Source organism: Monodelphis domestica, chromosome 6, assembly GCF_027887165.1.
Source record: "Monodelphis domestica isolate mMonDom1 chromosome 6, mMonDom1.pri, whole genome shotgun sequence".
NCBI classification, from domain to species: domain Eukaryota; kingdom Metazoa; phylum Chordata; class Mammalia; order Didelphimorphia; family Didelphidae; genus Monodelphis; species Monodelphis domestica.
This window is the reverse complement of record NC_077232.1, coordinates 71,265,984-71,291,441: the sequence shown is the minus strand read 5'-3', so window position 1 is coordinate 71,291,441 and position 25,458 is coordinate 71,265,984. Positions and strand designations below refer to the sequence as shown.

Below are 25,458 nucleotides of genomic sequence, written 5' to 3'. Positions count from 1 at the left end.
CATAGGTAATTCCCAAATAGAAATTACATGTTTCCCCTATACTCTATTCCATTCTATATATTATAAACTTCTCCAGGTCTTGTTTTGTTCTTATTGCTGCTGCTGCTGCTGCTGCTGCTGCAACAGATGTTCCCTGATGAATTATGGACAATAGAGAGATGCACAGACTATAGACATAAGGCATTGTTGAAGGCAACAGACGACATGCTTATCCAACTAGCAGATGATTCAAAGCTCGGAGGGAGAGCAAATATGTTGAGTAAGAGAATTTGATTCCAATAATATCCCAACAGGTTGGACTGATGGGCCAAGTCAAAGAAAGGAAATTTTAAGAGAGATAAATGTCAAATTACAAAATGTAGTTTAAAAAATCTTTATATGAGTCCAGTATTGGAATGAGATATGGAAAAAAACTAGGAATTTTAGGGAATTGCAAGCTCAAAAACAGTGAGAAAATCCTAGAGAATTAACTTAAAAACTAGTTGAAATAATTAATAACTTTAGCAAAGTTGCAAGATACAAAAGAAGCCCACATAAGTCATCAGAATTTCTATATATTAACAACAAAGTCCAGCACCAAGAGATAGAAAGAGAAATCCCATTTAAAATAAGTCTAGAAAATTAAAATATCTGAGAATATACCTTGCCAGGAAAAACACAGGAATTATATGAATAAAATTACAAAGCACTTTTCATACAAATAAAGTCAGATCTAAACAATTAGAAAAATATTAATTGCTCATGGATAGGTCAAGCAACTATAATAAAAATGACAATTCTACCTACATTAATTTACTAATTCAGTGCCACACAAAACTGCCAAAAATTTTTTTATAAAGACTGTCTGCCCTTTCATCCAGCTTTAGCACTACTGGGTTTGTACCCCAAAGAGTCAATAAGTAAAAAGACTTGTTCAAGAGTATTCATAGCTGCACTCTTTGTGGTGGCCAAAAATTGGAAAATGAGGGGATGCCCTTCAATTGGGGAATGGCTGAACAAATTGTGGTATATGTTGGTGATGGAATACTATTGTGCTAAAAGGAATAATAAAGTAGAAGAATTCCATGGAGACTGGAACAAACTCCACAAAGTGATGCAGAGTGAAAGAAGCAGAACCAGGAAATCATTATACACAGAGACTGATACACTGTGGTACAATCAAAGGTAATGGACTTCTCCATTAGTGTCAACGCAATGTCCCTGAACAATCTGCAGGGATCTAAAAAAACATTATCCACAAGCAGAGGATAAACTATGGGAGTAAAAACACTGAGGAAAAGCAACTGCTTGACTACAGGGGGGAAGGGGATATGACTGAGGAGAGACTCTAAATGAACCCTCTAATGCAAATACCAACAACATGGAAATGGGTTCGAACCAAGAACACATGTGATACCCAGTGGAATCGTGCGTTGGCTACGGGAGAGGTGGTGGGAAGGGGGTGGGGGGAGGAAAAGAAAATGATCTTTGTTTCCAATGAATAATGTTTGGAAATGACCAAATAAAATAATGTTTAAAGTGGGAAAAAATTATTTTATAGAACTAGAAGAAAAAAATAATAACAAAATTCATCTGGAAGAACAAAAGGTCAAGAATATAAAGGAAATTCATTAAAAGATGTGAAGGAAAGTGGCTGAGCAGTACCAGGTCTCCAACTGTACTATAAAACAATAATCACCAAAATAGCCTGGTATAGATATAGAATAATGGATCAATGGAATGGATTAGGTACAGAATATACAGAGGTAAATGACCATAATAACCTAGTATTTGATAATCCCAAAGACCCCACCTTTGGGGATAAGAACTCAGTATTTAAAAAAAAATCTGAGTAAAACCACAAAACAATATGGCAGAAACTAGGTGTGGACTAATATCTCACATCCTATACCAAGATAAAGTCTAAATGGGTATATAATTTAGATATAAAGAGTGATACCATAAGTATATTAGGGGAATACAGAATAGCTTATCAGGCAGATCTATGGAGAAGGGAAGAATTCATGACCAAACAAGAGATAGAGAACACTACAAAATATAAAATGAATGATCTCGATTATATTAAATTTGAAAGGTTTTGTACAAACAAAACCAATGCAAACAAGGTAAGGAGGGAAACAAACTAGGATAAAAACTTTAAAATAAATTTCTCTAATAAAGGTCCTATTTCTTGAATACATAAAGAATGAAATCAAATGTATAAGAATACAAGTCATTCCCTGACTGACAAGTGGCTAAAGGATATGCATAAGATGTTTTCAAATGAAGAAATCAAAGCTATCAATAATCATATAAAAATGTTCTAAATCCCACTTACTAGAGAAATGCAAATTAAAAGAACTCTGAGGTACTCTCTCACACCTATCAGATTGCTCATTATGGCAGCAAAGGAAAATAATAAATGTTAGAGGGGATGTGGCAAAATTGGGACACTGATGTGTTGCTGGTAGAGTTGTGAAGTGATCCAAAAATTCTGGAGGACAATTTGGAATTATGTCCAAAAGGCTTTAAAAAACGCATACCCTTTGATCCAGTAATGAGAATACTAGGTCTGTATCCCAAAGAGATTTTTTTAAAATGGGGAAAGGATCCACTTGCACAAAAATATTTTAGCTGCTCTTTTTTTGTGGTGGCAAAGAGTTGGAAGTTAAAGGGATATTCATCAATTAGAAAATGGCTGAACAAATAGTGACACATGATGGAGATCGAATACTATTGTGCTATAAGAAATGATAGGCAGGATGATTTCAGAAAAAGCTGGAAAGATTTATGTGAACTGATGCAGAACAAAATAAGCAGAACAAGAAGAACATTGTACGGAGTATAGCAATATTGGAAGATAGTATGCTTTGGTCTACATCTGATCTGTGACAATTCTGACTGACTAATGATAAAAAATACTATCTAACTTCAAGAAAGGACTGTTGGAATCAGATGTAGACCAAAGCATACTATCTTCCAACTTAGCTTATTTATTGTTTTATTTTGGGCTTTTTGTTTTATATGAATATTCCCTTATAACAATGACCAATATGGAAGTATGTTTTGCATGATAATACATGTATAACTCAGAACAAATTGCTTACCATCTCTTGAGAGGGAGTAAGGAAGGAACACAACTTGAATCTTATCTTTGTGGGAAACATATGATGAAAATTGTTATTACATGTAATTGGGAAAAATATCTTTGAATAAAAAAGTAACATTTAACAACAAAACCAAACAAAGCAGTGAAAGGAACATAATATCCTCTCAAGTTACATTAATAAAAGCTTGGTGCACAGAATGAACTAATCATCTTATTAGCATTAGTATGTACAAATAAAGCTACATTTGGAGTATTGAGTCTAGTTCTATATATATATATATATATATATATATATATTTATATATATATATATATATTAGAAAGGACATAGAAAAGCTAGAACTGGTCTAGACACTGATACAATTTGAAACCTTGCCAAAGGACTGGCTGAAGGAACCAGGGATCCATACCATCTTGAGATCCATGTCAACTATAAGGCACTGAGCTTTCAATCAAATTCAGTTCAAGAAACATAGTCTACTTTTTGCAAAGTTGTTATGTGCAGGATGAGCATTTTCTAGGAAAAACAATCTAAGAAATGACATAATCTCTGACCTCAAAAGAGTTTAATTCCACTAATGGAATTAATATACAAGTTGAGCAGCTTTGGTTAATAAAAGGATGATGATGCCCTCAACACATTTGAAAATTGGGCCATGTTTGAGAAAATAAGTTCCACTATTGATATATCAATAATGAGCTGGCATTAGAAAATCAAGATAGAGGCTTCCAGATGATTAGGGTTGTAGGACTCGAGAGCAAGAGAAAGATTAGGGCTGGGAGAGATTTCTTTTAGGTTTTTGTGAGTGGGGGAAAGGAGAGGAAGTGGGAGATGTTTTAGGGAAGAATAAATCCAATAAGCAATAGCTATAGGTCTCAAAACTGATGCAGACAGCATTCTTTCTTCTACAGAGGAAATCACTAGTATGGACCAGATCCCTTTTACAATACTCAACTCAAATCTAAAATGTTAAACTGTTAAAAACCAAAGATCATATATAAAAGTCTATTTGTTTCATTCACTTCAAATCAACCTAACCTATTGAAGTAACTGAATAATTTTTTTAATGTCTAAGGAGGTCAATTCAGTCACTGTATTCATTTACTTATTTCAGGATTAATGAAGAAATGTTAAAAATCACACTTTATGAGGCTACATGAATTACTTCATCAAATGTTATCATAAAGCATCCCTTCAAATTAAAAAAAAAGTAATTATATGTAGAATTTGGAAAGAGAAAAAATCTGCAATTCTTTTTCCATATCCCACTTCTGATTAGGATTGCTGTCGATTTATATTTTTCCTCTTGGAGCATCCCTGAAGCCAACCATGTCTCACAAACACATTTTTCTTCTAGAATAACTAGAGTACAAGGTAGCATAAATTTCTAAATTACCAAGGGTGAAGAAAGGGCTTTAAAGCTTATTGTAGTTTAGTCTTTTCATATGTGGGTAGGGGGTATTAAAGGAGATATTTTAAATTATAATTGTTCCAAATGTATTTCAAAGAATTCAAGACAGTTTGCATAGGCCTCCCACAGTGAGATCATTCAGCCAGCATTGACTAGGATATCATTAGAGGTTCTGCCTGATGAGTGAGTTGGGATTACAGGGTGTTATGTCTATGACTATGCATGAGTGAGATAAACCTCTAGCTTAGGTCAGGATGGCTGCACACTGGATAGAATTCTGGCCCTGGAATGAGGAAGACTCATCTTCTCAAGCTCAAATCTGGTCTCAGAGACTTACTAGCTATGTGTCTCTGGCCAAGTCTCTTAACTCTGCCTCAGTTTCCTCAACTGTAAAATGAGCTGGAGGAGGAAAAGATAAACCATTCTAGTACTTTTGCCAATAAATACTAAATGGAATCAAGAAGAGTTAGAAATGACTGAAATGACTAAATAACAATGAAATCAGGCTATTTGAGGCCCTTCTTTTTTAGCCTGATGTCTCAAGACACCTAATCCTTTTAGATGAAACTACACATACACATATACACACATACACACATGCCCAGGGAGCTAATCATTACTCTCTCTTTCTTGGAATTGGATTATGTATTTATTACTTTTTACATTCCATCTCCCATTCCCAACTAACTGTGATAACCTCCCTACTAGCTGTGGGAAAGTAGAGGAAGAGTATTGAAGGTAGTATAATTTTGACTTTTAAAATATTACTCAGTAATCATACAGAGCTAGGCTGACTGGTAAAGTCAGTAGTATCTAGAAGATTTCATAGATCAAGAACAAAAAAAAATCCATCTAATCAAACCCCTTCATTTCATATATAAGGAAACAGAGGATCAGAAAGATTGAGTTGTCTAAATTCATGCATGTAGAAAATGGTAGAAATAGGATTTGAACTTAGTTCTTATGACTCTTCAAGTTCAGTGCTTACATTGCACTATTAAGAGCTGATGTTTGGCTGCTTCCCAAGAAGTTGGGTCCCAGATAAAAAAACAGTATTCAAACCTCTTTTTTTTTTTTTTTTACTAATTTCCTCTTCAATTTGACAAATGCTTCTCCCTGATTCCCTACGTCATTTCTTGAAAACTAACTACATTCCCTCAAACATGTTGGCATAGGGCTGACTGGATAAACAGTAAACACACAGGAAGAAGCATGTTGAATTAGATTTGCCAATAGATGAAATAATACAATGATGAAATTAATCAGAAAAAATGCTTTGAAAGTTTTTTTTTTCACGCCCCTCAAGGTCTGTGAAGGTCCCTTAAGTTTTTAGTCAAGTCCTATGAAACTTAGTTATCTCTTCTTTAACATCAGAATCATTGATTTATTGCAATAAGGCTGGCTTTCGCCATCTGTAATTTGGAGAAATTTAGCATGTCGCATTTATTTAGCTGGACATTTTCAATATCTTAGTTGAATTTTCACTCATTGGTCTATTTCCTGTTTCCTTTAGGTCACTTTCGAATGAGAACACTATCACCAGACAGAAATGGCACAATGCAGGCTTCTAACAATAATAAGCAATCTTTATTCCCAAGATTACCTTGATCACTGAGCAAAACTCTTTCACCTAGGCTGCTTGACTGGACCAAGTATTTCTCAAACCCTAGCCACAGTCTATTTTATTGATTCCCTGGATCAGAATAGGGCCCTTTTTACAGGAATTTGACCAAAGAGATCATATAATCAAATATCTAAATGTCAAAAAAGAATCTCTTACAGTTTCAATGATTGATACTCATCCAGCCTCTGCTAGAAAACTAGTAATAGGAAGTTTACTAATTCATGATACAAAATACATATAATCCCATTTCAACACAAAAGTTTTTAAAATGTTAGAAGAAGCTACTGTGGCCATATTAAAAAAAATCTTCTCTTCTCCTTGCTAAACATCCCCAGTTCCCTCAACCAATCTTACTATTTCATGATTCTAAACTACCTAACCATCTTGGTCACCCTCAGTGGGACATGTGCCATTTTGTTAGCAAGGCTTCCAAAACTGTTTCAAGGGAAACTGGAGAAAAAATTCACAATCACAAAGCATAGATGGATACTCGTAAAAGAATATCAGGGTCATGATCACATTTTGACTGGTGAATTACACTGTTGACTCGTATTGAGCTTAAAATCCACTCATACCTTGAAGCCTTTTTCATTCAATCATAATGTTGCTTAGCCATACTTCTCTCTTCCATCCTGTGAAGTCAGCTTTTAATGTATATGTGAGTATATGCATGCACTTTTTATATAATCCAAGTGTATACATTTATGTTTTTACTCCTTAATTTTGATCTTACCATATTCATTTCATTACTGCTGTATATCAAGATCATTTGGATCTCAATTCTATCATTCAGTGTATTAGTTATTAATGCTTGAGTTTCATGCTCTACATATCTCCCACATATGGGTTCATATATACAACCCATTTATGTTTTAATATTATCATTTTTTAAACCATTGTCAAGCTTTTCCCTGTGGCAGTATCACAGCCAATGAAGTGTAATTGAGGCATGATTATTGCTAATTAAAAGTATCATCAAACAAGGACAATGCCCTATTCTATTTCCCTGAAGTTTCTTATGAGGCTGCCATTGGCCAATGAATCCTCTCTCTTTTGTTGCTATCATTCAATTAGCTCAAAATCTAGTTGACCATACTATCTTCTAGTCCATGTGGTCATATAAAAAAATCTTCTCTTCTCCTTGCTAAACATCCCTACCTTGCCCATGGAGACTATGAGTAGCTTCGTCAAATATCTTGCAAAAATAATTATCCTTTATGGCTTTCTTAAAAATATGGAAATGAAGTCTGTCTGGTATGACTTATTCTTGAATCAACACTAGATTAAAGCGATCAATTCCCTTGTCAGGATATCTATGTGATTCATTTACTATTAAGAATTTTATCAAGAATCAAAGATTCAACAGCCTATAATTAGAAAAATCTACTCGAGGAGTGGGGAGGGAAGAGGGATGGGAAAAATCATAAATCATGTAACCATGGAAAAATGTTCTAAATAAATGAATAATTTTTTAAAAAGAAATAAAAATATATCTGCTTTCCCCTTTTGCATGGTCAGTGTGATACTTTCCTGTCTCCAATTCAGCGATACTACTATGCTTACAATTGGTTTCATAATATCACTTAATATTGCCTGATCTTCTAGGCTATAATTCATCTGATTATATTGGGGTAGTAAAGTGCTTTCTGAATCCCTCCTTTTTCCTGGATTTTAATTCATTACTATTCATTTTCCTTCTCTTTTCCTCATTCTGCAGATCTTATTTTGATCTGTACCAGTGGAGGAATATCCATTATCAATACGTGATGTATCCTTGAAGTATGCAGTGTGCTACCAGTTTGGATTAATTTAACATTGATGATTTATAAAGCAGAGATTTTCTCCCAGAACTAATGGAGAGTCATAGTTTTGTAGCCACTCTCAGATCAAGTACTAGAGTTGAGAAACATTCTTGACAAAATAAGCACAATGATATGCATATATCCCTAAAACTTCAAATATACAAAATCATTCAAGTTTTTGAAGAACATATTAAGTTGTATGAGTAGTTTCATACTATGTTAAAATAGGGCAAATAATGTGGTCCTAGTTCCCTCTCTCAGGACATCACTGAAAAATAAGGGAAATTCTTTGAAGAGCGAGGACCAGAATCAACCTCTAGAAGCCTCTAGCTAAGCAAACATAGATCAGACTACTAAAAGGAATTGGAAAAAAAAAAGAGCTATTACAAAGCCAGGGACAATCGAAAATCAAGAAATGCAGATCTGGAAAAAAAAAGAATAAACTTCAAAATACCAATGACAAATCTCCAAGGAATCTTTCCCTCTCAAAAAAACAAAGTGTGCACAATCTATTTTATGTTTAATTTAACATCATTTTCTCCATCACTTTTTAAGCCTAAATAGTCAGCAACATAAAAATCAAGCTCTAATTTGTAACATTTGCCAATTTCCAAAGTTTAAAGGTTCACAATGAAATTTTAACAATTAGTTCTATTGTAGCTGGCTCCAACACATTTCTGTCTCCCAGGTGGAACTTTAATGAAAGAGAGGACTTCCAAGCATCCCCTAGTAGAAAAACCAGATCTGAATGGAAACTTTAAAATGTAAACACAAAAGGGAAAAAAAAGAAACTTAAAAGGACAAATTCAAGTGAATAAGTAGAAAAAGACTTTATAAAGATAAAATATTTGCATTCCATTGGAGAGTAGGCAAATGATGCAAGCACTTCCTAAGAACTGTAATGTAAGCAGAGCTCATAGAAAAAAATCAAATAAAATAGAGGCCCTGGGAGTGATTTTTTTAATGTTGTAATAATGATCTTAAAAGAAGAAGGGATTTAGTATGGAAGAAAAGATAAAGAATGTGGGCGAATAGATTATTCTAACCTAATAGAGAGGCAAAAGTAAATCTGATAAATGAAATGACTAACCACAATTCCAGAGAATTTAGGATTCAGAATACCTACTCCTGACAGAGATGTTTTAAAATAGAAATACAAAACGAGCTATATTTTTGGACATGGTCAAAGTGAGTATTAAATTTTTTAAGTTAAAAACTTTAATTAAAAGAAGTTTAATAAGCATACATATTGCAGGGCTTTTTCTTTTTTTCTTAATGAGGGGAGGAAAAGTAGATACTTGTTAATTGAAAAAAATTAATTTAAAATGAATGAAAAAAATTTAAGTACTTGCATAACTAAAGAAAAAACTATGAAGACAAAAAGAAGGCAAAGCAGTATTTACTCTGTTAGAGGTCACTTCTTGGCTTTCTTTGGTGCTGTTTCTAAAAACCTAATCAAATAACCTTTGTTTTCTGTAAGAAAAAATATTGACTCCTCACAAACAATAGAGTCTCTCTATTCTTCACTCTCCCTATCTGTACATTCTGCAAAAATTTTCCATTTTAATGAGGTTTGCATACAACAGAGCAATTCTGTTTTCCCTTCAAATTGCTTAAATTGAAAATCTCTGTGTATAGCTAATTCTATCTGGATACAATTCTAAAATGCCACCAGCTTTACATAAAAGCTAAAAGACTAGAACCATGAAAAAAATTGGCAGATAGTGGAAAATGTAATCACTGCTCATTTATCCAGCCATGAAAAGGAATGAACTCTTCCATATATGTGATTTTTCCCAGGATAACTAAAGCTGGTCCCTTCAGGCACCAGTACTTTAAGCCTGTGCAATTTTGATAAAAATCTTTCTAAGATGCATTACACACTTCTCTGCCTTCTTAAATAGAGGATTGTGAACACAATTTAACCCTCTACTGATGAAACAGTTTGCTATTATGAATATCTGTTTGTATACTGTACAAAAAGTACAGTTATCTCTTCAGGGGATGCTGAGGCAAACAGAGCTATTTACCTTGACAGAATGAATACACAAAATGCCACACTTGGTTAGTTCTGTAGCTACATTTTAGTTTTTGCATTTTCTTCACTATTATGATGTTACTTGGCACTTTTTCAGCTATCAGACAATACCGTCCCCCTCCCAATATCGAATCTGAGGCTTCAAGGCTAAACTATGCTGCCAAGCTTATAGTAACTGTAAGTGAAATAAAAATCCCCAAGACTTAGTAAGAGTCATAATACCAGGAAACAGGAGTTTTCAGGTACCTCATTAGGTCCTGAGAGCCTTTTTTATACTTAATTCTGAGCTTAAAATTGAGTTTTAGAAACTGTTAAAAGACTATTCTCCAAAGGAAAATGGTGTTATTATTATATAATTATCAAAAGTGTATATAGATAACATCTATATTTATAATGATATTTTATGATAATCATATTTCTAGTCCCTATCCATTTTACTAAAATCATATTTTCTATTTTCCTATTATCATATCATACATACTTACACATGTAATTATGTAAATAAAATTATAAGAAAATAGGGAGTTATGATTTCATTGATATAGGGAACTCCCCCTAATGAGGAAGCCCCCTTCACCAATGCAAGTTATCTGCAATTTATAGACATGCTATCAGAAAGTTGCCTAGAATACTGAAAGCTTAAGTACCTTGCCCAGGTACTTATATTTCATATATATATTTATAAATGATATAGTCAATTATGTGTCAGTCTTCTTGACTTGCCTCTTCATGTATATGTATATATATATATATATATATATAATATTACAAATTTTGAAAACATTAATTGGGGAAAATGCTGTGCAAAAATCTAAACATATTGAGTAATGTTTGTTTTAATTATATTATTTGAATTTTCCTTAAACTTTTTCTTTTTTGGGTCAGGATTTTTTTCCCGACTCCAACAGGACTTAATTGAGTTCTTCAATTTTCTCAGAAGTCATATCTATGGACTATCTACTTTAGTCTCTAGTCATACTATTTTTTCAAATCTTCTTCTCCCTCCCTTCCCTCATTAACCCTCCCAGCAGCAGATATGCTTACGTGGGTAATCCTTTGGGTGAGTCTTTTCTGACCAATTTCCATAAAATGTGAGCCTGTATTTAGCAGTTCCACATGCACAACAGTCTAAGATCGGTCTATCAGTCACCCCATCAAATGTTGAATCTGAAACAGAAAAAAAAAACCATCGTGAGCTTATTAAAGGAATTCATATGCACAGAAGCTCATTAGGGATCCATGACATCATAAATAAGGTGACTTCATTCTAATGTCTAGCAGAAATTAAACACATTGAGAAGGCATTTTTCTATATATAGGCTTTATTTTAGCATATGTGCTCTGCCATCCCACATTTTTAATGAAAATTTTTATTTAATTAATTTAGAATATTTTTCTATGGTCACATGATTCATGTTATTCCCCTCCTTCCCCCCAACCCATAGCCAACAAGCAATTCCACTGGGTTGTACATGTGTCATTGTTCAAGTCCTATTTCCATATTATTACTATTTGTACTAGGGTGATTGCTTAGAGTCTACATCCCTTATCATATCCCCATTGACCCATGTGATCAAGCAGTTGTTTTTCTTCTGTGTTTCTATTCCCTCAGTTCTTTCTCTGGATGTGGATAGTGTTCCTTCTCATAAATCTCACAGAATTGTCCTAGATCATTGCATTACTGCTAGTAGAGAAGTCCATTACATTCAATTGCACCATAGTGTATCTGTCTCTGTGTATAATGTTCTCCTGGCTCTGCTCCTTTCACTCTGCATCAATTCCTGGAGGTCATTCCAGTTCATATGGAATTCCTCCAGTTCATTATTTCTTTAAGCACAATAGTATTCCATCACCATCAGATACCAAAATTTGTTCAGTCTGCCCCCTAGTTTTTGAAGGAAATATGCAAACTTCCTTGCTTCCTACCAATGCTTTCTGTCATACTTAAATTATCAATAGCAACAAGAATGATCTTCCAAAGGCTTGGGCAGAGAGAATAGAAAAATAGATGTGTATGATTCAATTTAATGAAAATAAAAGTAATGCTTAAATACCATTTGAAGATGCTCAGTTATTCCTATTAAGGGTTGAGAGGCTATAGTAAGAGGGTCAACCTGCCCCAACTACTCAAGGTTGGGTCCCTTGACTTCACCTCTGTGTTCAATGGATGCCAAGTAATGAACTTGTAAACAAGTCTTCTAAACTCCCATTTATAGTTATTGATTGATAGCAAGGAGAGAGGGCTACATGAGCAAATGGTTTTTCCACTTGTCAGACTCCTACTCTTGATTTTCCAGCATCATGAACACAATTTCTTTCCATTTAACCTGCTTCAAACACATCCTTCTTCTACTTCTCAAAACCTTTTAGCAGTTTAACAGAAAAGTCCTTTTTTAAACCTAGTTGGACATATATTCTTACACATTTTTAAAGGAACTACACAATAATCATCAAAGCTGCCATTTATACAGTTCTTTAAAGTTCCCTGGGCATTATATATATAATGCCCAGTATATATATATATATATATATATATACTCTTATTTGACCCCTACAATCAGTCTATAAAATAAGTAGGACAGGCATCATTAGCCCCATTTGAAAGATGAGAAAACTAAAACTCATAAAAATGAAATGTCTTGCTCTAAGTGACACATGCAATAATGTTGAATCCATCTTGAACCAAGGTCTCCTAGTTCCTAATTTAAGACAACAGACTATTTCCTTAAGGAAAGAAAAATATTTAACAACAGGAATATCTTGTAGGATTTTGAGAAATCAAAAAGTGAGATAATTGGGGGCTTCCAAACTTGGCAAAAATTAGATGATAATAAGGCAGAAAGAAGAGGGTATGTCTTCCAGGAAGAGATTAAAAAAGTAAACAGCTTATTTTATAGTAGATGGTCATGATGAGTTTAAAAAAAAGAAGGGAATAAGTTCAAGATAAGAAAATACAAGATGTTTTGTGAAAGAAGAAAGTACTACCAAATGGGGACAAGTTGGGGCCAAATAAGAAAGAATACTGGGAGTAGATGGTACATGAGCTAATCCTTAGAGGAAGCCAGACATCCTAAGTAACACTAAGGAGTTCATCAAAGAGATAGGCAATATCATGTCAAATACAGAGAACAGTTAATGGTCTAAATAGCTGATAAGGGCCTAGACAGGGTGATGGCAATAGGAATAAAAAAGAGGAATATCTGGAAGAGGCATTAAAAATACCAAAACAACAGAACCTCGTAATTACTGAACAAGAAAAGACATGAAGAGGAAAGAGTCCAAAATAATATACTAAAAACAAATAATAATAATAATATACTAAAGTTTGGAAACAAAAGACACTAGGTGCATAGTGGAACTGCTGAAAGAGCAGTAAAACCAGAGGAAAAAGCAGATTTAAAGAGTGGATGAAACATGAAACATTAAAGTTTCAGCACATTGAATTTGGAATGATATATGGAACTCTGTAATTTTTGTCACAGGAGGAAGTGTACAAAGGACAGAGGGGGGAAAAGCAAATTATGAGTTTGGAAAGAGGACAAGTGATCAGCAAGAGACACCGAAGTGGTTAGGGAAGGAATAGGAGGATTAGGAAAGTGATTTGACTCAGGAATTAAGAAAGTTGACACTATGGATTCAATTTAAATATAAAAACAGTCATTATACAACTTCAATGTAATAAGAAACTCTGAAAGCCACTATTGTTAAGTTGTTTAATTTATATCTGACTCTTTGTGACCCCATTTGAGATTCTTTTGATGAGAATATTGGAGTAGTTTGTCATTTCCTTCTCCAGATAATTTTACAGATGAGGAAACTAAGGCAAACAGTGTGACTTACCCAGGCTCACAGTTAGTATCTATTGTTTTATTTGAACTCAGGAAGATGAATCTTGCTGAATCCAGGCCTGCAACTCTATCTACTGTGGCACCTAGTGGTCCTAGTGATAGTTACTAGGAATAGAAAATTGATACAACAAAGAGCAAACTTCAAGGAAAATTAAAACTTAAAAGATGGGAAGGGTAGAATGATATTAAATGCTGCAGAATGGTCATAAAAATGACAACTCAGTGAAGTTTGCTTTGGGAAGTAATTGGTGACATTTAACAGAGCAGAAAGAAGAGAAATCATAATATAAGATATTGGTAAAGTGGATCATGAGGAAGTAAAAGTATTAAGAAAAGGTTTCCTTTTTCAAATTTGGTCATAAATTTGAGTAGAGAGATGGGATGGTACTTTGGTGAGATAGAAGGCAAAGGATAAAGCTATTCTAGGATTGCAGAGAACTATGCACATACATATAGGCAAGCGAGAAGTCAGGAGAGAAGCAAAAGTTGAAGATGCAAGAGAAAAAGGGAATAACTTGTTAAAGCAAGTCATGAAAAAAGGGAGAGAAGCAGCACTTAAGGCACAGAGTTACTAGTAATGTTAAGTAGTAAAAGATGTCTTTATGTGAAATAGGAAAGAAAGAATGAGTGACTCAGTCATTATGAGAAGTAGAAGATGGATCCAAGAAAGCTTTGAATGGCCTCCAACTTCTCAATGAAGTAGGTAGAAATGTAGATCACCTGGTGTAAGGGTGGTAGGGAGTATAGCTGAGGACCTGAGGAGAAAAAGGATTTAGAACACATGAATTGTGATAGAGGGTGTCCAAGAGAGAAGTATAGGACTGACAAGGATCAACTGAACCTCAAATCTCCTGCCTTTTAGGAAATTAGCATCCTAGGAGCAAAACCAAAAGAGTCACATGGTAAAGATTGCCCTGACATGAGACTTAATGATGCCAAAGATCAGAGTGAGTGAAAACTTCTAGCATGATGGTAATTATTTCATTAAAAAGATTGATCAAGGCTAGGCAGAGAAGTAAGTGAAACTAGAATGGTCCATCCTTTTTTTCTCCTCCATTCCTCTTCTACTTTCTCTCTTTTCTCCTTTCAAATAAGAAAATAATTTTAAATCATTTTGAACAGTGCTTGACACATAGCAAACACTACATAAATTTTCATTGTTGGTGATATTAATTGCTATTATTGTTTTTTTCTCTCTTTCTCTTTTTACCTGTAACCTCAAATTCCATTTCTCAGTGCCTTTTGGTGCCTTTTAATTTTCTTTATTTTTTATCAAAACTATCATTGTTTCAATGTAAAGAATTCTTGGGTATGGTAGAGATTAGATTTAGATCAATATATCACACCCTACAACAAGATAAATTCAGAATGGGTGAATGATTTAAATATAAAGAAGGAAACTATAAGTAAACTAGATTAATATAGAATAGTTTACCTGTCAGATCTATGGGGAAGGAAAGATTTTAAGACAAAGAAAGAGATAGAAAATATTACAAAATGTAAAATGAATAATTTTGATTACATTAAATTAAAAATGTTCTGTATAAACAAAACCAATGCAACGAAAATTAGAAGAGAAGCAACAAATTGGGGGAAAAATCTTTATAAAAAAACCTCTGACAAAGGTCTAATTACTCAAATGTATACGGAGCTAAAACAATTGTGAAAAAAAATCAAGCCATTCTCCAATTGATAAATGGGCAAGGGACATAAATAGGCAATTTCCAGTTAAAGAAATAAAAACTATTAATAAGCTCATGAAAAAGGGTTCTAAATCTCTTATAATTAGAGAAATGCAAATCAAAACAACTCTGAGGTACCACCTCACACCTAGCAGATTGGCTAATATGACAGCAAAAGAAGGTAATAAACATTGGAGGGGATGTGGCAAAATTGGGACAATAATGCATTGCTGGTGGAGTTGTGAATTGATCTAACCATTCAGGAAGGCAATATGGAACTATGCCCAAAAAGCTTTAAAAGACTACTTGCCCTTTGATCCAGTCATACCACTTCTGGGTTTATACCCCCTAAGAAGATAACAAGGAAAAAGATTTGTACAAAAATATTTATAACAACGCTCTTTGTGATGGCAAAAAAGTTGGAAAATGAGGGGATGCCCTTTGATTGGGGAATGGTAGAATAAATTGTAGTATATGTTGGTGATGAAATACTATTGTGCTAAAAGGAATAATGAACTGGAGGAATTACAAGTGAACTGGAACAACCTCCAGGAACCAATGCAGAGTGAAAGGAGCAGAACCAGGAGAACATTATACATAGAGACAGATACACTGTGGCACAATCGAATGTAATGGACTTCTCTACTAGCAACAATGCAATGACACAGGACAATGCAGAGGGACTTTTGAGAAAGAATGCTATCCATATCCAGAGAAAGAACTGGGGGAGTAGAAACACAGAAGAAAAATAATTGCTTGATTGAATGGATTGATGTAGACGGGGATATGATATGAGATGTAGACTCTAAACCAGGGGTCCCCAAACTTTTTACACAGGGGGCTAATTCACTCTCCCTCAGACCATTGGTGGGCTGGACTATAAAAGAAACTATGAACAAATCCCTATGTATACTGCATATATCTTATTTTAAAGTAAAAAAATGGGAACAAATATAATATTTAAAATAAAGAACAAGTAAATTTAAATCAACAAACTGACCAGTATTTCAATAGGAACTGTGGGCCTACTTTTGACTAATGAGATGGTCAGTGTCTGGTTTCATATCTGTCACTGCTAGCCATAACAAGTGATGCAAGTGTGCATCAGTTAGTCTATATGTGGTTGGAGATTTCAGATGTTTCATTCTGGAAAATGTCTGTTCATAGACATAAGTGCTGCCAAAGATGGTTGCCATTTTGAGTGCTTGGTTCCTGAGATTAGGATATGTCTCAGAGGGGAGAGATGCATAGAAATTAGGCAAGCTGCTTGACTTGAATGCATCTTTCAGAATCACAATTGCAATTCAGTCAGTTCCATTTGGTAAATTGCATCCACATTTTCATTGTCAATAGAAAATGGGTTATGGAATAGCTGTATGTCTTGTTCATGGAGATGAAACTCTTTAAATCTGAAATGGAACTCCTTTTGCAACTTTTCCAGTGAATCCACACATATTTCTTTTGGGAATGCAATCAAGCGTTTTTCTGCTAACAGATTCTGAGTTAAGGGGAGACGGCAGAAATTTTCCTCCTTCATTTGTTTTATAAGGAGGCTTAATTTTACGTCAAATGCTTTCACATGTGATTCCATATCACAGGTGAGTTTCCTTTTTCCTTGAAGTTGAACATTGAAACTGTTGAATAGCTCTGTTACATCTGTCAGAAAGGCCAGGTGCCATTTCCACTCTGCATCACTGAGCTCTGGTACTTCTTTGTTTTTTGAAAACATAAAAGCTGTAATCTGTGGAAGTAAGTCATAGAAATGTCTCAAAACTCTCCCTTGACTCAGCCAACTGACTTCTGTGTGGTACAGAACATCTTCATAGGCAACATTTAGCTCAGACAGAAATTCCTGAAATTGTCTATGGTTTAGTGCATTAGCTCTAATGAAGTTAACAAGATACCACAATTTTCATAACAGAGTCCCACTTTAGTGAATTTACTACATAGCAGCGCTTGTTGGTGGATGAGGCAGTGTATGGCTATTGGATGAGAATGGTTACATTTGTCCATCTCTTGGTTAATGTGAACAATTACTCCTTTCTTAGACCCCACCATGCTAGGAGCACCATCAATTGTCACACTGGCTAGTTTAGCCCAGTCCAGCTCCAAATCCTTTACAGTTTGTGAAACCTTTTCATAGATATCTTCTCCTGTAGTTCCTTTGATTTTTTGCAGCACAGCATGCTCTTCTGTGACTTCAAAATTGTCATTCATCCCCTGAATAAAAATTAGAAGTTGGGCAGAATCACAAATATCATTGTTCTTGTTGAGTGCCAAGGAAAAATAGGAAAGTTTTCCTGCAGAGTTTTGCAAATGCTGATGAAAATTGTCTCCCATTTCTTCAATCCTTCATGTAATTGTAGATCCTGAAAGACTTGCTGTACTAAATAAGTCTGCCTTTTCTGGACACATCTCTTTGGCAACAGAAAGAAAGCACTCTTTAACAAATTCTCTCTCCACGAATGGTCTTCCAGTGCAGGCTATTCACTTGGCAACTTGAAAACTTGCTTGCTCACAGTGATGAAATATTTACTTGCTTCTGCTTCACAAAAGTATTTTGCTGAGTTGTCAATGTATTTTTCAGTTTTAATATTTTATCTTTTCTCACATCTCTAACCAAACAATCATATTTATCTTTATGTTGAGTTTGATAGTGTTGACACAAATTGTATTCTTTGACCACAGACACTATATTCTGGCATATCAAATACACAGCTCTTTCCTTGTACTGCATGAAAAGTAATCATAAGTCCACTGTTCTTTGAATATACTACATTCCAAGTCAGTTTTCCTCTTTCTTGACATCATTGTTTCCTAGGGATTCCAAATTGCTATTAGTAAAATATCTATATACATATATATATGAAGGGCTGTCTATATAGACAGCCCTTCAAAAACAATATACCAACAATAAGTTTACCCACAGAGAGGCATACAGACTGCACTGCCCATCAATGCAGTCTGATTTGCGTCCATCAATGCAGCCTTCCCAGTCCACATCATTTCAGCCTCACCAGTGGCCATATTGGTGGAACTCCACTTTTACCTCAGGCTCAGACTGGTGTGGCGATGAAACCAGAACAATTACAGAGCTGGTTCCTCCACCACTTTTCCATTTCACACTACCCTGTGCGAACTGTACTGCGATCTGCAAACTCACACAGGAATCTGATCACATGGATAAGACCTATGCAATCAGATTCCATGGCAGGAAAAAAAAAGAAGGCATGACACTAGTGTGTGTCCTCTTATAGTCTGTATTTATAAATCTGTAATTATAGACCATAATACAAAAAACTCATGCCTCACTTCCCCCACATAGTGCAATGGCAACCTTACTACCCCAGATGCACAACATAATGGCCCCTATAACCTCCCTTTGCCTAAAAGTCTCTCCCCACTTTACTACATAGTACAATGGCCCCCACACTCCCCCAGATGTCCTATTATAGGAGCCATTATGTTGTGCATCTGGGGGAATATGGGGGCTAGTGTACTACCATGTTTCCCTGAAAATAAGATACTGTCTTATATTAATTTGACCCTAAAAACTGGGGATGTCTTATAAAACACTCAGTGGTAGTAGTAGAAGTCCACTGCTGATGTCACAGGCCAGATCACTATTATCTGATGCCTATATACAGTACTGGAGGTGGTTCTGGGCCTTTGAGACTGTGTATTGCTGTCTAGGATAGCGGAGGCTGCAGCGCTAGCTGTGATGGGCCTGTCACACCTTGCACAGGCCCATCATCGCCACCACTATGCTGGGCAGCAGTATACACAGTGTGGAATCCCCTCCCCCAGATCACCACTCACCATGCTGACATCTTCCATTGTGCAGCCACATAATCCTTTGCATGATGCCTCGTTCTCTTTCAGTTACTCTCAGAACATGGCGCCATGCAAAGGATTATGTCACCAGAAGCAGTATTGTACTTGAGCGACGTTGCACTTTGCGGCACCACCACATACAGTACTCCAGGAGCACAGGATGCATTCTGTGCTCCTTTCACTGATCACCAATGAAAGAGGTTCCCCTTCTGGAAGTGTGGTGGGGGCCAGATAAATGTCCTCAGGGGGCTGCATGTGGCCTGAAGGCCATAGTTTGGAGACCCCTGCTCTAAATGATCACCCTAGTGCAAATATTAATAATATTGAAATAGGTCTGAATCAACAACACAAGTAAAACCCACTGGAATTGCTCATTGGCTACGTGAGGGGGTAGGAGGAGGGAAGGAAAAGAATATGAATCATGTGACCATGGAAAAATATTCTAAATTAATTAAACTTAAAAAAAAGAATTCTTGGTGTTGAATTCCTTCCACATCAACATCCTTCCAGTTCAGCAATATATCTATAATTTGTAGTATATATATATATATATATATATATATATATATATATAAATATCCAGTGTACAAATATACAGTGGTTTCATAGTTTTATATATATGCATATATATACACACATACATACACACATATATTTATTAAACTGAATGACTAAAGTCTCATACATCTTGCCTTTTTGTTTTATAAAAACAGATGGGTTAATTTACTTTTCTCTCCATTAAATAAAAACTCTTAAGATCCTAAATCAAGTTTTTTTGTTAACTTATCATGGCACTGCTATTATGATAGCCTTGATTAATACATCATGTTAGCCCTGAATGTAGTAATTCTTTCTTCTTAGGAAATGCCTCACCCTTACTATGACACTGAGGGGAAGAATTTGTTCATATCCCCAGCATCAACAACCAAAAGATGAGCCCAAAGACTTAAAAAAAAGTCAGACTTCATTTAACAGTTTTCCAAAAGAAATTGGTCCATTCCCCGCCCACCACCAAGCCATAAAACCATGTTTTTCAATCAAGTCAACTCAACAAGCAATTATTAAGCTCCTGCCGTGTGCCAGCACCTAGAAACATCTTCATGGCAAATCCATTTGAAAACAATCTCTTAGCTGTGGATTGCAAGTTCTCTGAGGATAGGGACTGGTTGTTTATTTTTTTTCCATTTTCGTTTTTAAATCTCTAGCTACTAACACATGTGTCTTACACATTGCAAATGCTTAATAATAAATATGTTTGGATTGAAATTACTATACTTTGCCCAAAAGAAAATAACATCTAACGTCTGCTGCCAAATTTTTTACCAAAGAAATCAAGTTGGTTAATTGGAGAGAAAGCAGGATCAAAATGTACATAACCTCTAGACACCATTAAAACATTTGAGCTATGTCATTCACTGAAACCAAAGAAAAAAAGAAAAATATATCCTAAATGCTTCTCTAGAAGCTTAACACCCATGTCAAATAGTCTATACCTATGTATTGCGATGTATTAGTCTTACCTTGTTCACAGAGTTTCTTGGTAAGAGAGCCCTCATCTTGAAAGTAAATTATGCGCTTCTGCACAATGCTGGCCCTGCAAAAAACAAACAAACAAACACTTATCAGTGTGAGGATCACAGTTTCTTCAAGGCAAAAAGTAAGTAAATGGACAGCATTTTCTTTAGGGACTTCCTTAGCTATATTATTAATTTCAAACTACTGAGGTTGCTGAAATCTTTTTGAAGAAGCACAAATTACATGAGACAAGTACTCCCTCCAATTTTTCTCCTGAAGGGTGATGGGACAGAGGAATTTAAAATATGTTTTAGTTTTGCTCTGAAAATGTCACCCTGCCTCTTGCCAAAATTAGTAGACTAAACTAACTTTTGACATTCTATACAAAGACTGCTTCAGGAGTTCCAGCTCTTCCTTAAACTTGTCAAACAGAAGATATGAGAATTTTAGAAGAATGTTTTGAGGCTTAGAAGTAGTTATTTCAAGACCACCAAGATAGACTCTTTAATTAGGGATTTTTCATGGATGTGTTACCTCTGCTTCAGTCTTCTCATCCAATGTTATTTATTTTTACCTGGCCTATTCAGAGGTTGAATGTCAGAACTCTCAAAATCTCTAGATTTTCAAATCTGAAAATAACAATATATTAAAATGTCACCACTTGGATTCTGCTCCTTGGTTGGGGACTGTATGCTTAGCTATCCCCAGCAATATCAGTATCATCTTCTGATCCCTTGTTACCCTCTGGCTATTTGGAATGAAAGCATCCCACATACACTCAGCTCTTGTCAGAACAGGTCTTGAAAAGGAGACAGCAATGTGACATGGGAGTGGACTGAAGAGACAGGTTTCTTTCACTAGCATGGCAGGATTTTCTTAATTGAAAGTTGACCCATTCCTCTAAAAGGGGACAACAACTGTCCCTCTCAAATTCTCATAGGACTTGAAATATAGATCTAGTTACTTGTAGCCAATCCTCAGGGGAAACTGAGGAGCAGGTTTTGGAAAGAAGAGAGACTAGAAACCATAGAATACACACTGGACTTCTCTCCCCCCACCCTTTTTTTTTTCTCTTTTCTCTCTCTCAATCACACACACACATTCACACACACCTAGATGCAATGCTATTCCTTCTCCCTCACTCTCTAAATCTCTCCCTTCTTCTGCTAAGAGGTGACAGGCCTGGATGATCTCATATAAAACCATTGGATTAAGATACTAAATTATATTTCTAGAGTAATTGTACCAAGCCTGATATTTTCCTTAGAGTCCTTTCTTGATTAAAGTGTTTGTCTTTTCTGAGTTGGGCTCAGTCTACTCTGGTATCTTATCAACATTTGTTGAAAAATCCTGAGAGCTACTGGCTAGCAAGGGGAAAGAATTAGCATCTTGAAATCCATCTGTGAAAAAATACAGTTTATGATTTTGTCCTGCTTCAACAACACTGTGTACTCAAACAATTTTAAAGATTTAGGAACTCTGGTCAATGAAATGACCAAGCACAACTGCAGATGACCAATGATAAAATAAACTACCTAAAAAAGAGATGATAAATTCAAAAATGCAGAATGAAACATGTATTTCTGGAAATAATCGATGCAAGAACTTATCTTACTCAACTATTCATATTTGTAACCAAGGTTTTGATTTGATTTGGGGTATAGGTAGTCCAATGAGCAGAAACTCAATTTTTTTCACTGAAAAAAATGAAAGTCGAACGAGTCATCTAGCACTTACTAGGCACTTAATTATATACTAGGTATGGTGTTAAATACTGGGAATACAAATAAAGGCAAATGGTAGTCCCTGTTCTTAAGGAGTGAACAGACTAATGAGGGAGACTACATGCAAGCAAGTATCCACAGGATAAACTGGAAATAATCACCAGAGGCAAGGAACGCATATCAAGAAGGATTGGAAAGAGGTTTTTGCTTAATGTTGGCTTTAGCTAAGACTTTTAAAAGACCAAGGGATGTAAGAGGTAAAGACATGAAGGAAGAGGATGGAAGCATCCAATGAAAATGATTGGAGTTGCCATTTTAAAAATGTTTTTAAATTTAAAAGATAATTTCTTTACTGTTTTTCATGTATTTCCCCCACAATACTTCTCAAAGGTTCATTTTGGTAACTTGTCCTATCGCATAGCAAAGAAGAAGGAACCTCTGGATTAGTAATCACCAGATGACACATGTGACAAGAGTTGCCTTTACTGCATGACAAGCCAGAGCTAAAATCTAAAGATACGTCCATGAATACAATGTGACATGAAGAGCTGAAGGTATTTGTACAGACCTATGAAAGGGGACTAGTTCAAGATTTGTTCCTAAAGAAATACTTGCATTTTTGTACTTTTTTATAATGTTTTATTTTTTCACAATTATATATAAAAACAATTTTAATATTCATTTTAAAAATTTTGAGTTCCAAATCCTCTCTATCCTTCTCATACTCTCTCCTTCTATCCCTCTAACTCCCCAATTTTTTGCCAATGCAGCTGAGGAAGTCTCCAGGTGTAACAATTTTCGTGCCACTGGACCCAGGCTTCCAACGCCGAGAGAGTGGGACTGTCTCTGTGCATCGACTTTTCCACTTAAATCTCCTTCACACACAAGTGTCTTTGTGCACACTCATCTATACACCATAGATGAAAGCACACAAAGACAATCGTCATCCTCGGTTACCGAGAGACTACTACTATATACTACTATTTTGTGGAAGATGTCAAAAAAAAGTAAGAAAATGAAATATAATATGTTTTGGTCTATATCTGGCCCTCACTGATTCTTTCTCTGAAGACAGATGGCATTTTTCATCATGAGGTTTTGGGATTGTTTTAGATCTATGAATTGCTAATAACTAGGTCATGTATAGTTATTCATCACAATATACTGTCATGTGCAGTGTTCTTCTGCTTACTTCTCTTTGCATCAGTTCACGTAAATATTTCCAGGTTTTTTTCTGAAATCATCCAGCTTGTCATTTATTATAGTACAATAATTCTCCATTACAATCATATATCACAATTTGCTCAACCTTTCCACAGTTGATGAATAATCCCTGAATTTCCAATTCTTTACTACCACAAAAAGAACCGCAATAAATATTTTTGTACAAATAAGACCTCCTTTTGGGGATTTCTTTGGGATACAAACCTAGTAGTGGTATTACTGGATCAAAGGGTATGCACAATTTTAGAATCCTTTGGGCATAGTTACAAATTGCTCTCCAGAATGGTTGGATCAGATCAAAATTCTACCAACAATACATTAATATCCCAGTTTTCCCCTCCAACATTTATCATTTTTCTTTTCTGTCATATTGGCCAATCTGATAGGTATGAGGTGGTTGTTTTAATTTGCATTTCTCTATTTTTGTACTTCTTAACATAATTTACAGATAAGCTTTTGTTGTTTTTTTGTTTGTTTGATTGTTTGTTTGAGCCTGGGCTTCTCTCTCACCCAGGCTAAAAAGGCAGTGACTATTCCTGGCCCAGACCCACTGATGATTAACAATTCATTTATAATCTAGGCCAGATTGTTCCCTCCTTATTTTGTTCTTTGGCCTTTTACCCTCAGGGGTTCACCATAGTGCTGTTGTATTTCATGTGGACACCTGATTGACCTTAACCCACTGCAGCTCAGAACTCCTGAGCTCAAAAGATCCATTAGCTTCAGTCTCCACCACAGGACTAAAGTGACTATAAAAGGAGGTGAGGCTGATGACTGGATGCAATCTGATTCTCATAAATCCAATGTATAAGTCAAGAAGTCACCCTATGATATTATTGGTCCTCTTCAAAAATGAAGGGCAAACAACAAGAAGCAGGAATTACAGGTATGTGCCAGTAAACACAGCTTCTTGAAAATTAAAGCAAACTATTATCAGCCCTAAAAAATATTTTAACCAGCTTTTAATGAAGCAACCAATCAATAAATATTTATTAAGTACCTACTATGTGTCAGTCACTATGCTAAATGCTATAAATACCAAAAGAGGCAAAAGACCATTGATGTCATGAAGGAGCTCACAGTCTAATTGGGAGAGAACAAACAAATAAATATACATATATATATATATATATATATATATATATATATATAATCAAGATACATAGGGGTCAACAGGAAACAATAAAGGGAAGGCAGCAGCATAAATATTGAAATAAATGAATGAAACATTTCTTTTTCTGTTACCTACCTACCTAAGCAAGGGAATACAAACAAATCTGCTATAATCCTTCATCTAGTCTGAGGTAAAGTACAAAAATCTCAGGACAATGACAGTAACTCTGTGGAGGCAGACAATAGATTTAGTGAAAGGTAAGTCTTCCTCAGGAGAAGAAATCATTAAGTTCTTGATAAAGTGAAGGAGGTAAAAGATCGACTATGTCCAGTATCAAGAAGGACCTGCAAGTGTCCAGGTCATGATGCTTTCTGTTTTGACATGTTATAAGAAATGTATGCATTGTTTTCATTAAACTCAGAAGACAGGAGAGGATTATGGGAGATCAAATGGGAAAAAAAAATCCTGAGAAGTTTGACAGTAACCACACTAGTAAATAGTAGTAACAGTGTTGGGAAGGGGGATACTGTGTGTTCTATGATAACTGTAGGCT

General features: G+C 35.2%; 1 protein-coding gene across 1 annotated transcript in view; it reads right to left on the bottom strand.

Annotated features, from left to right (window-relative positions):
• The window catches only part of SPON1 (spondin 1), a 444,045-nt gene that overhangs the window by 232,417 nt on the left and 186,170 nt on the right, over window positions 1-25,458 (bottom strand). Inside the window, exons 4-5 of the mRNA XM_001377891.5 lie at window positions 20,849-20,922; window positions 11,009-11,131 (exon numbers count right to left, since the gene is read on the bottom strand). Coding sequence (XP_001377928.2) covers window positions 11,009-11,131; window positions 20,849-20,922 — 197 coding nt within the window. The remainder of the gene's footprint in view (window positions 1-11,008; window positions 11,132-20,848; window positions 20,923-25,458) is intronic.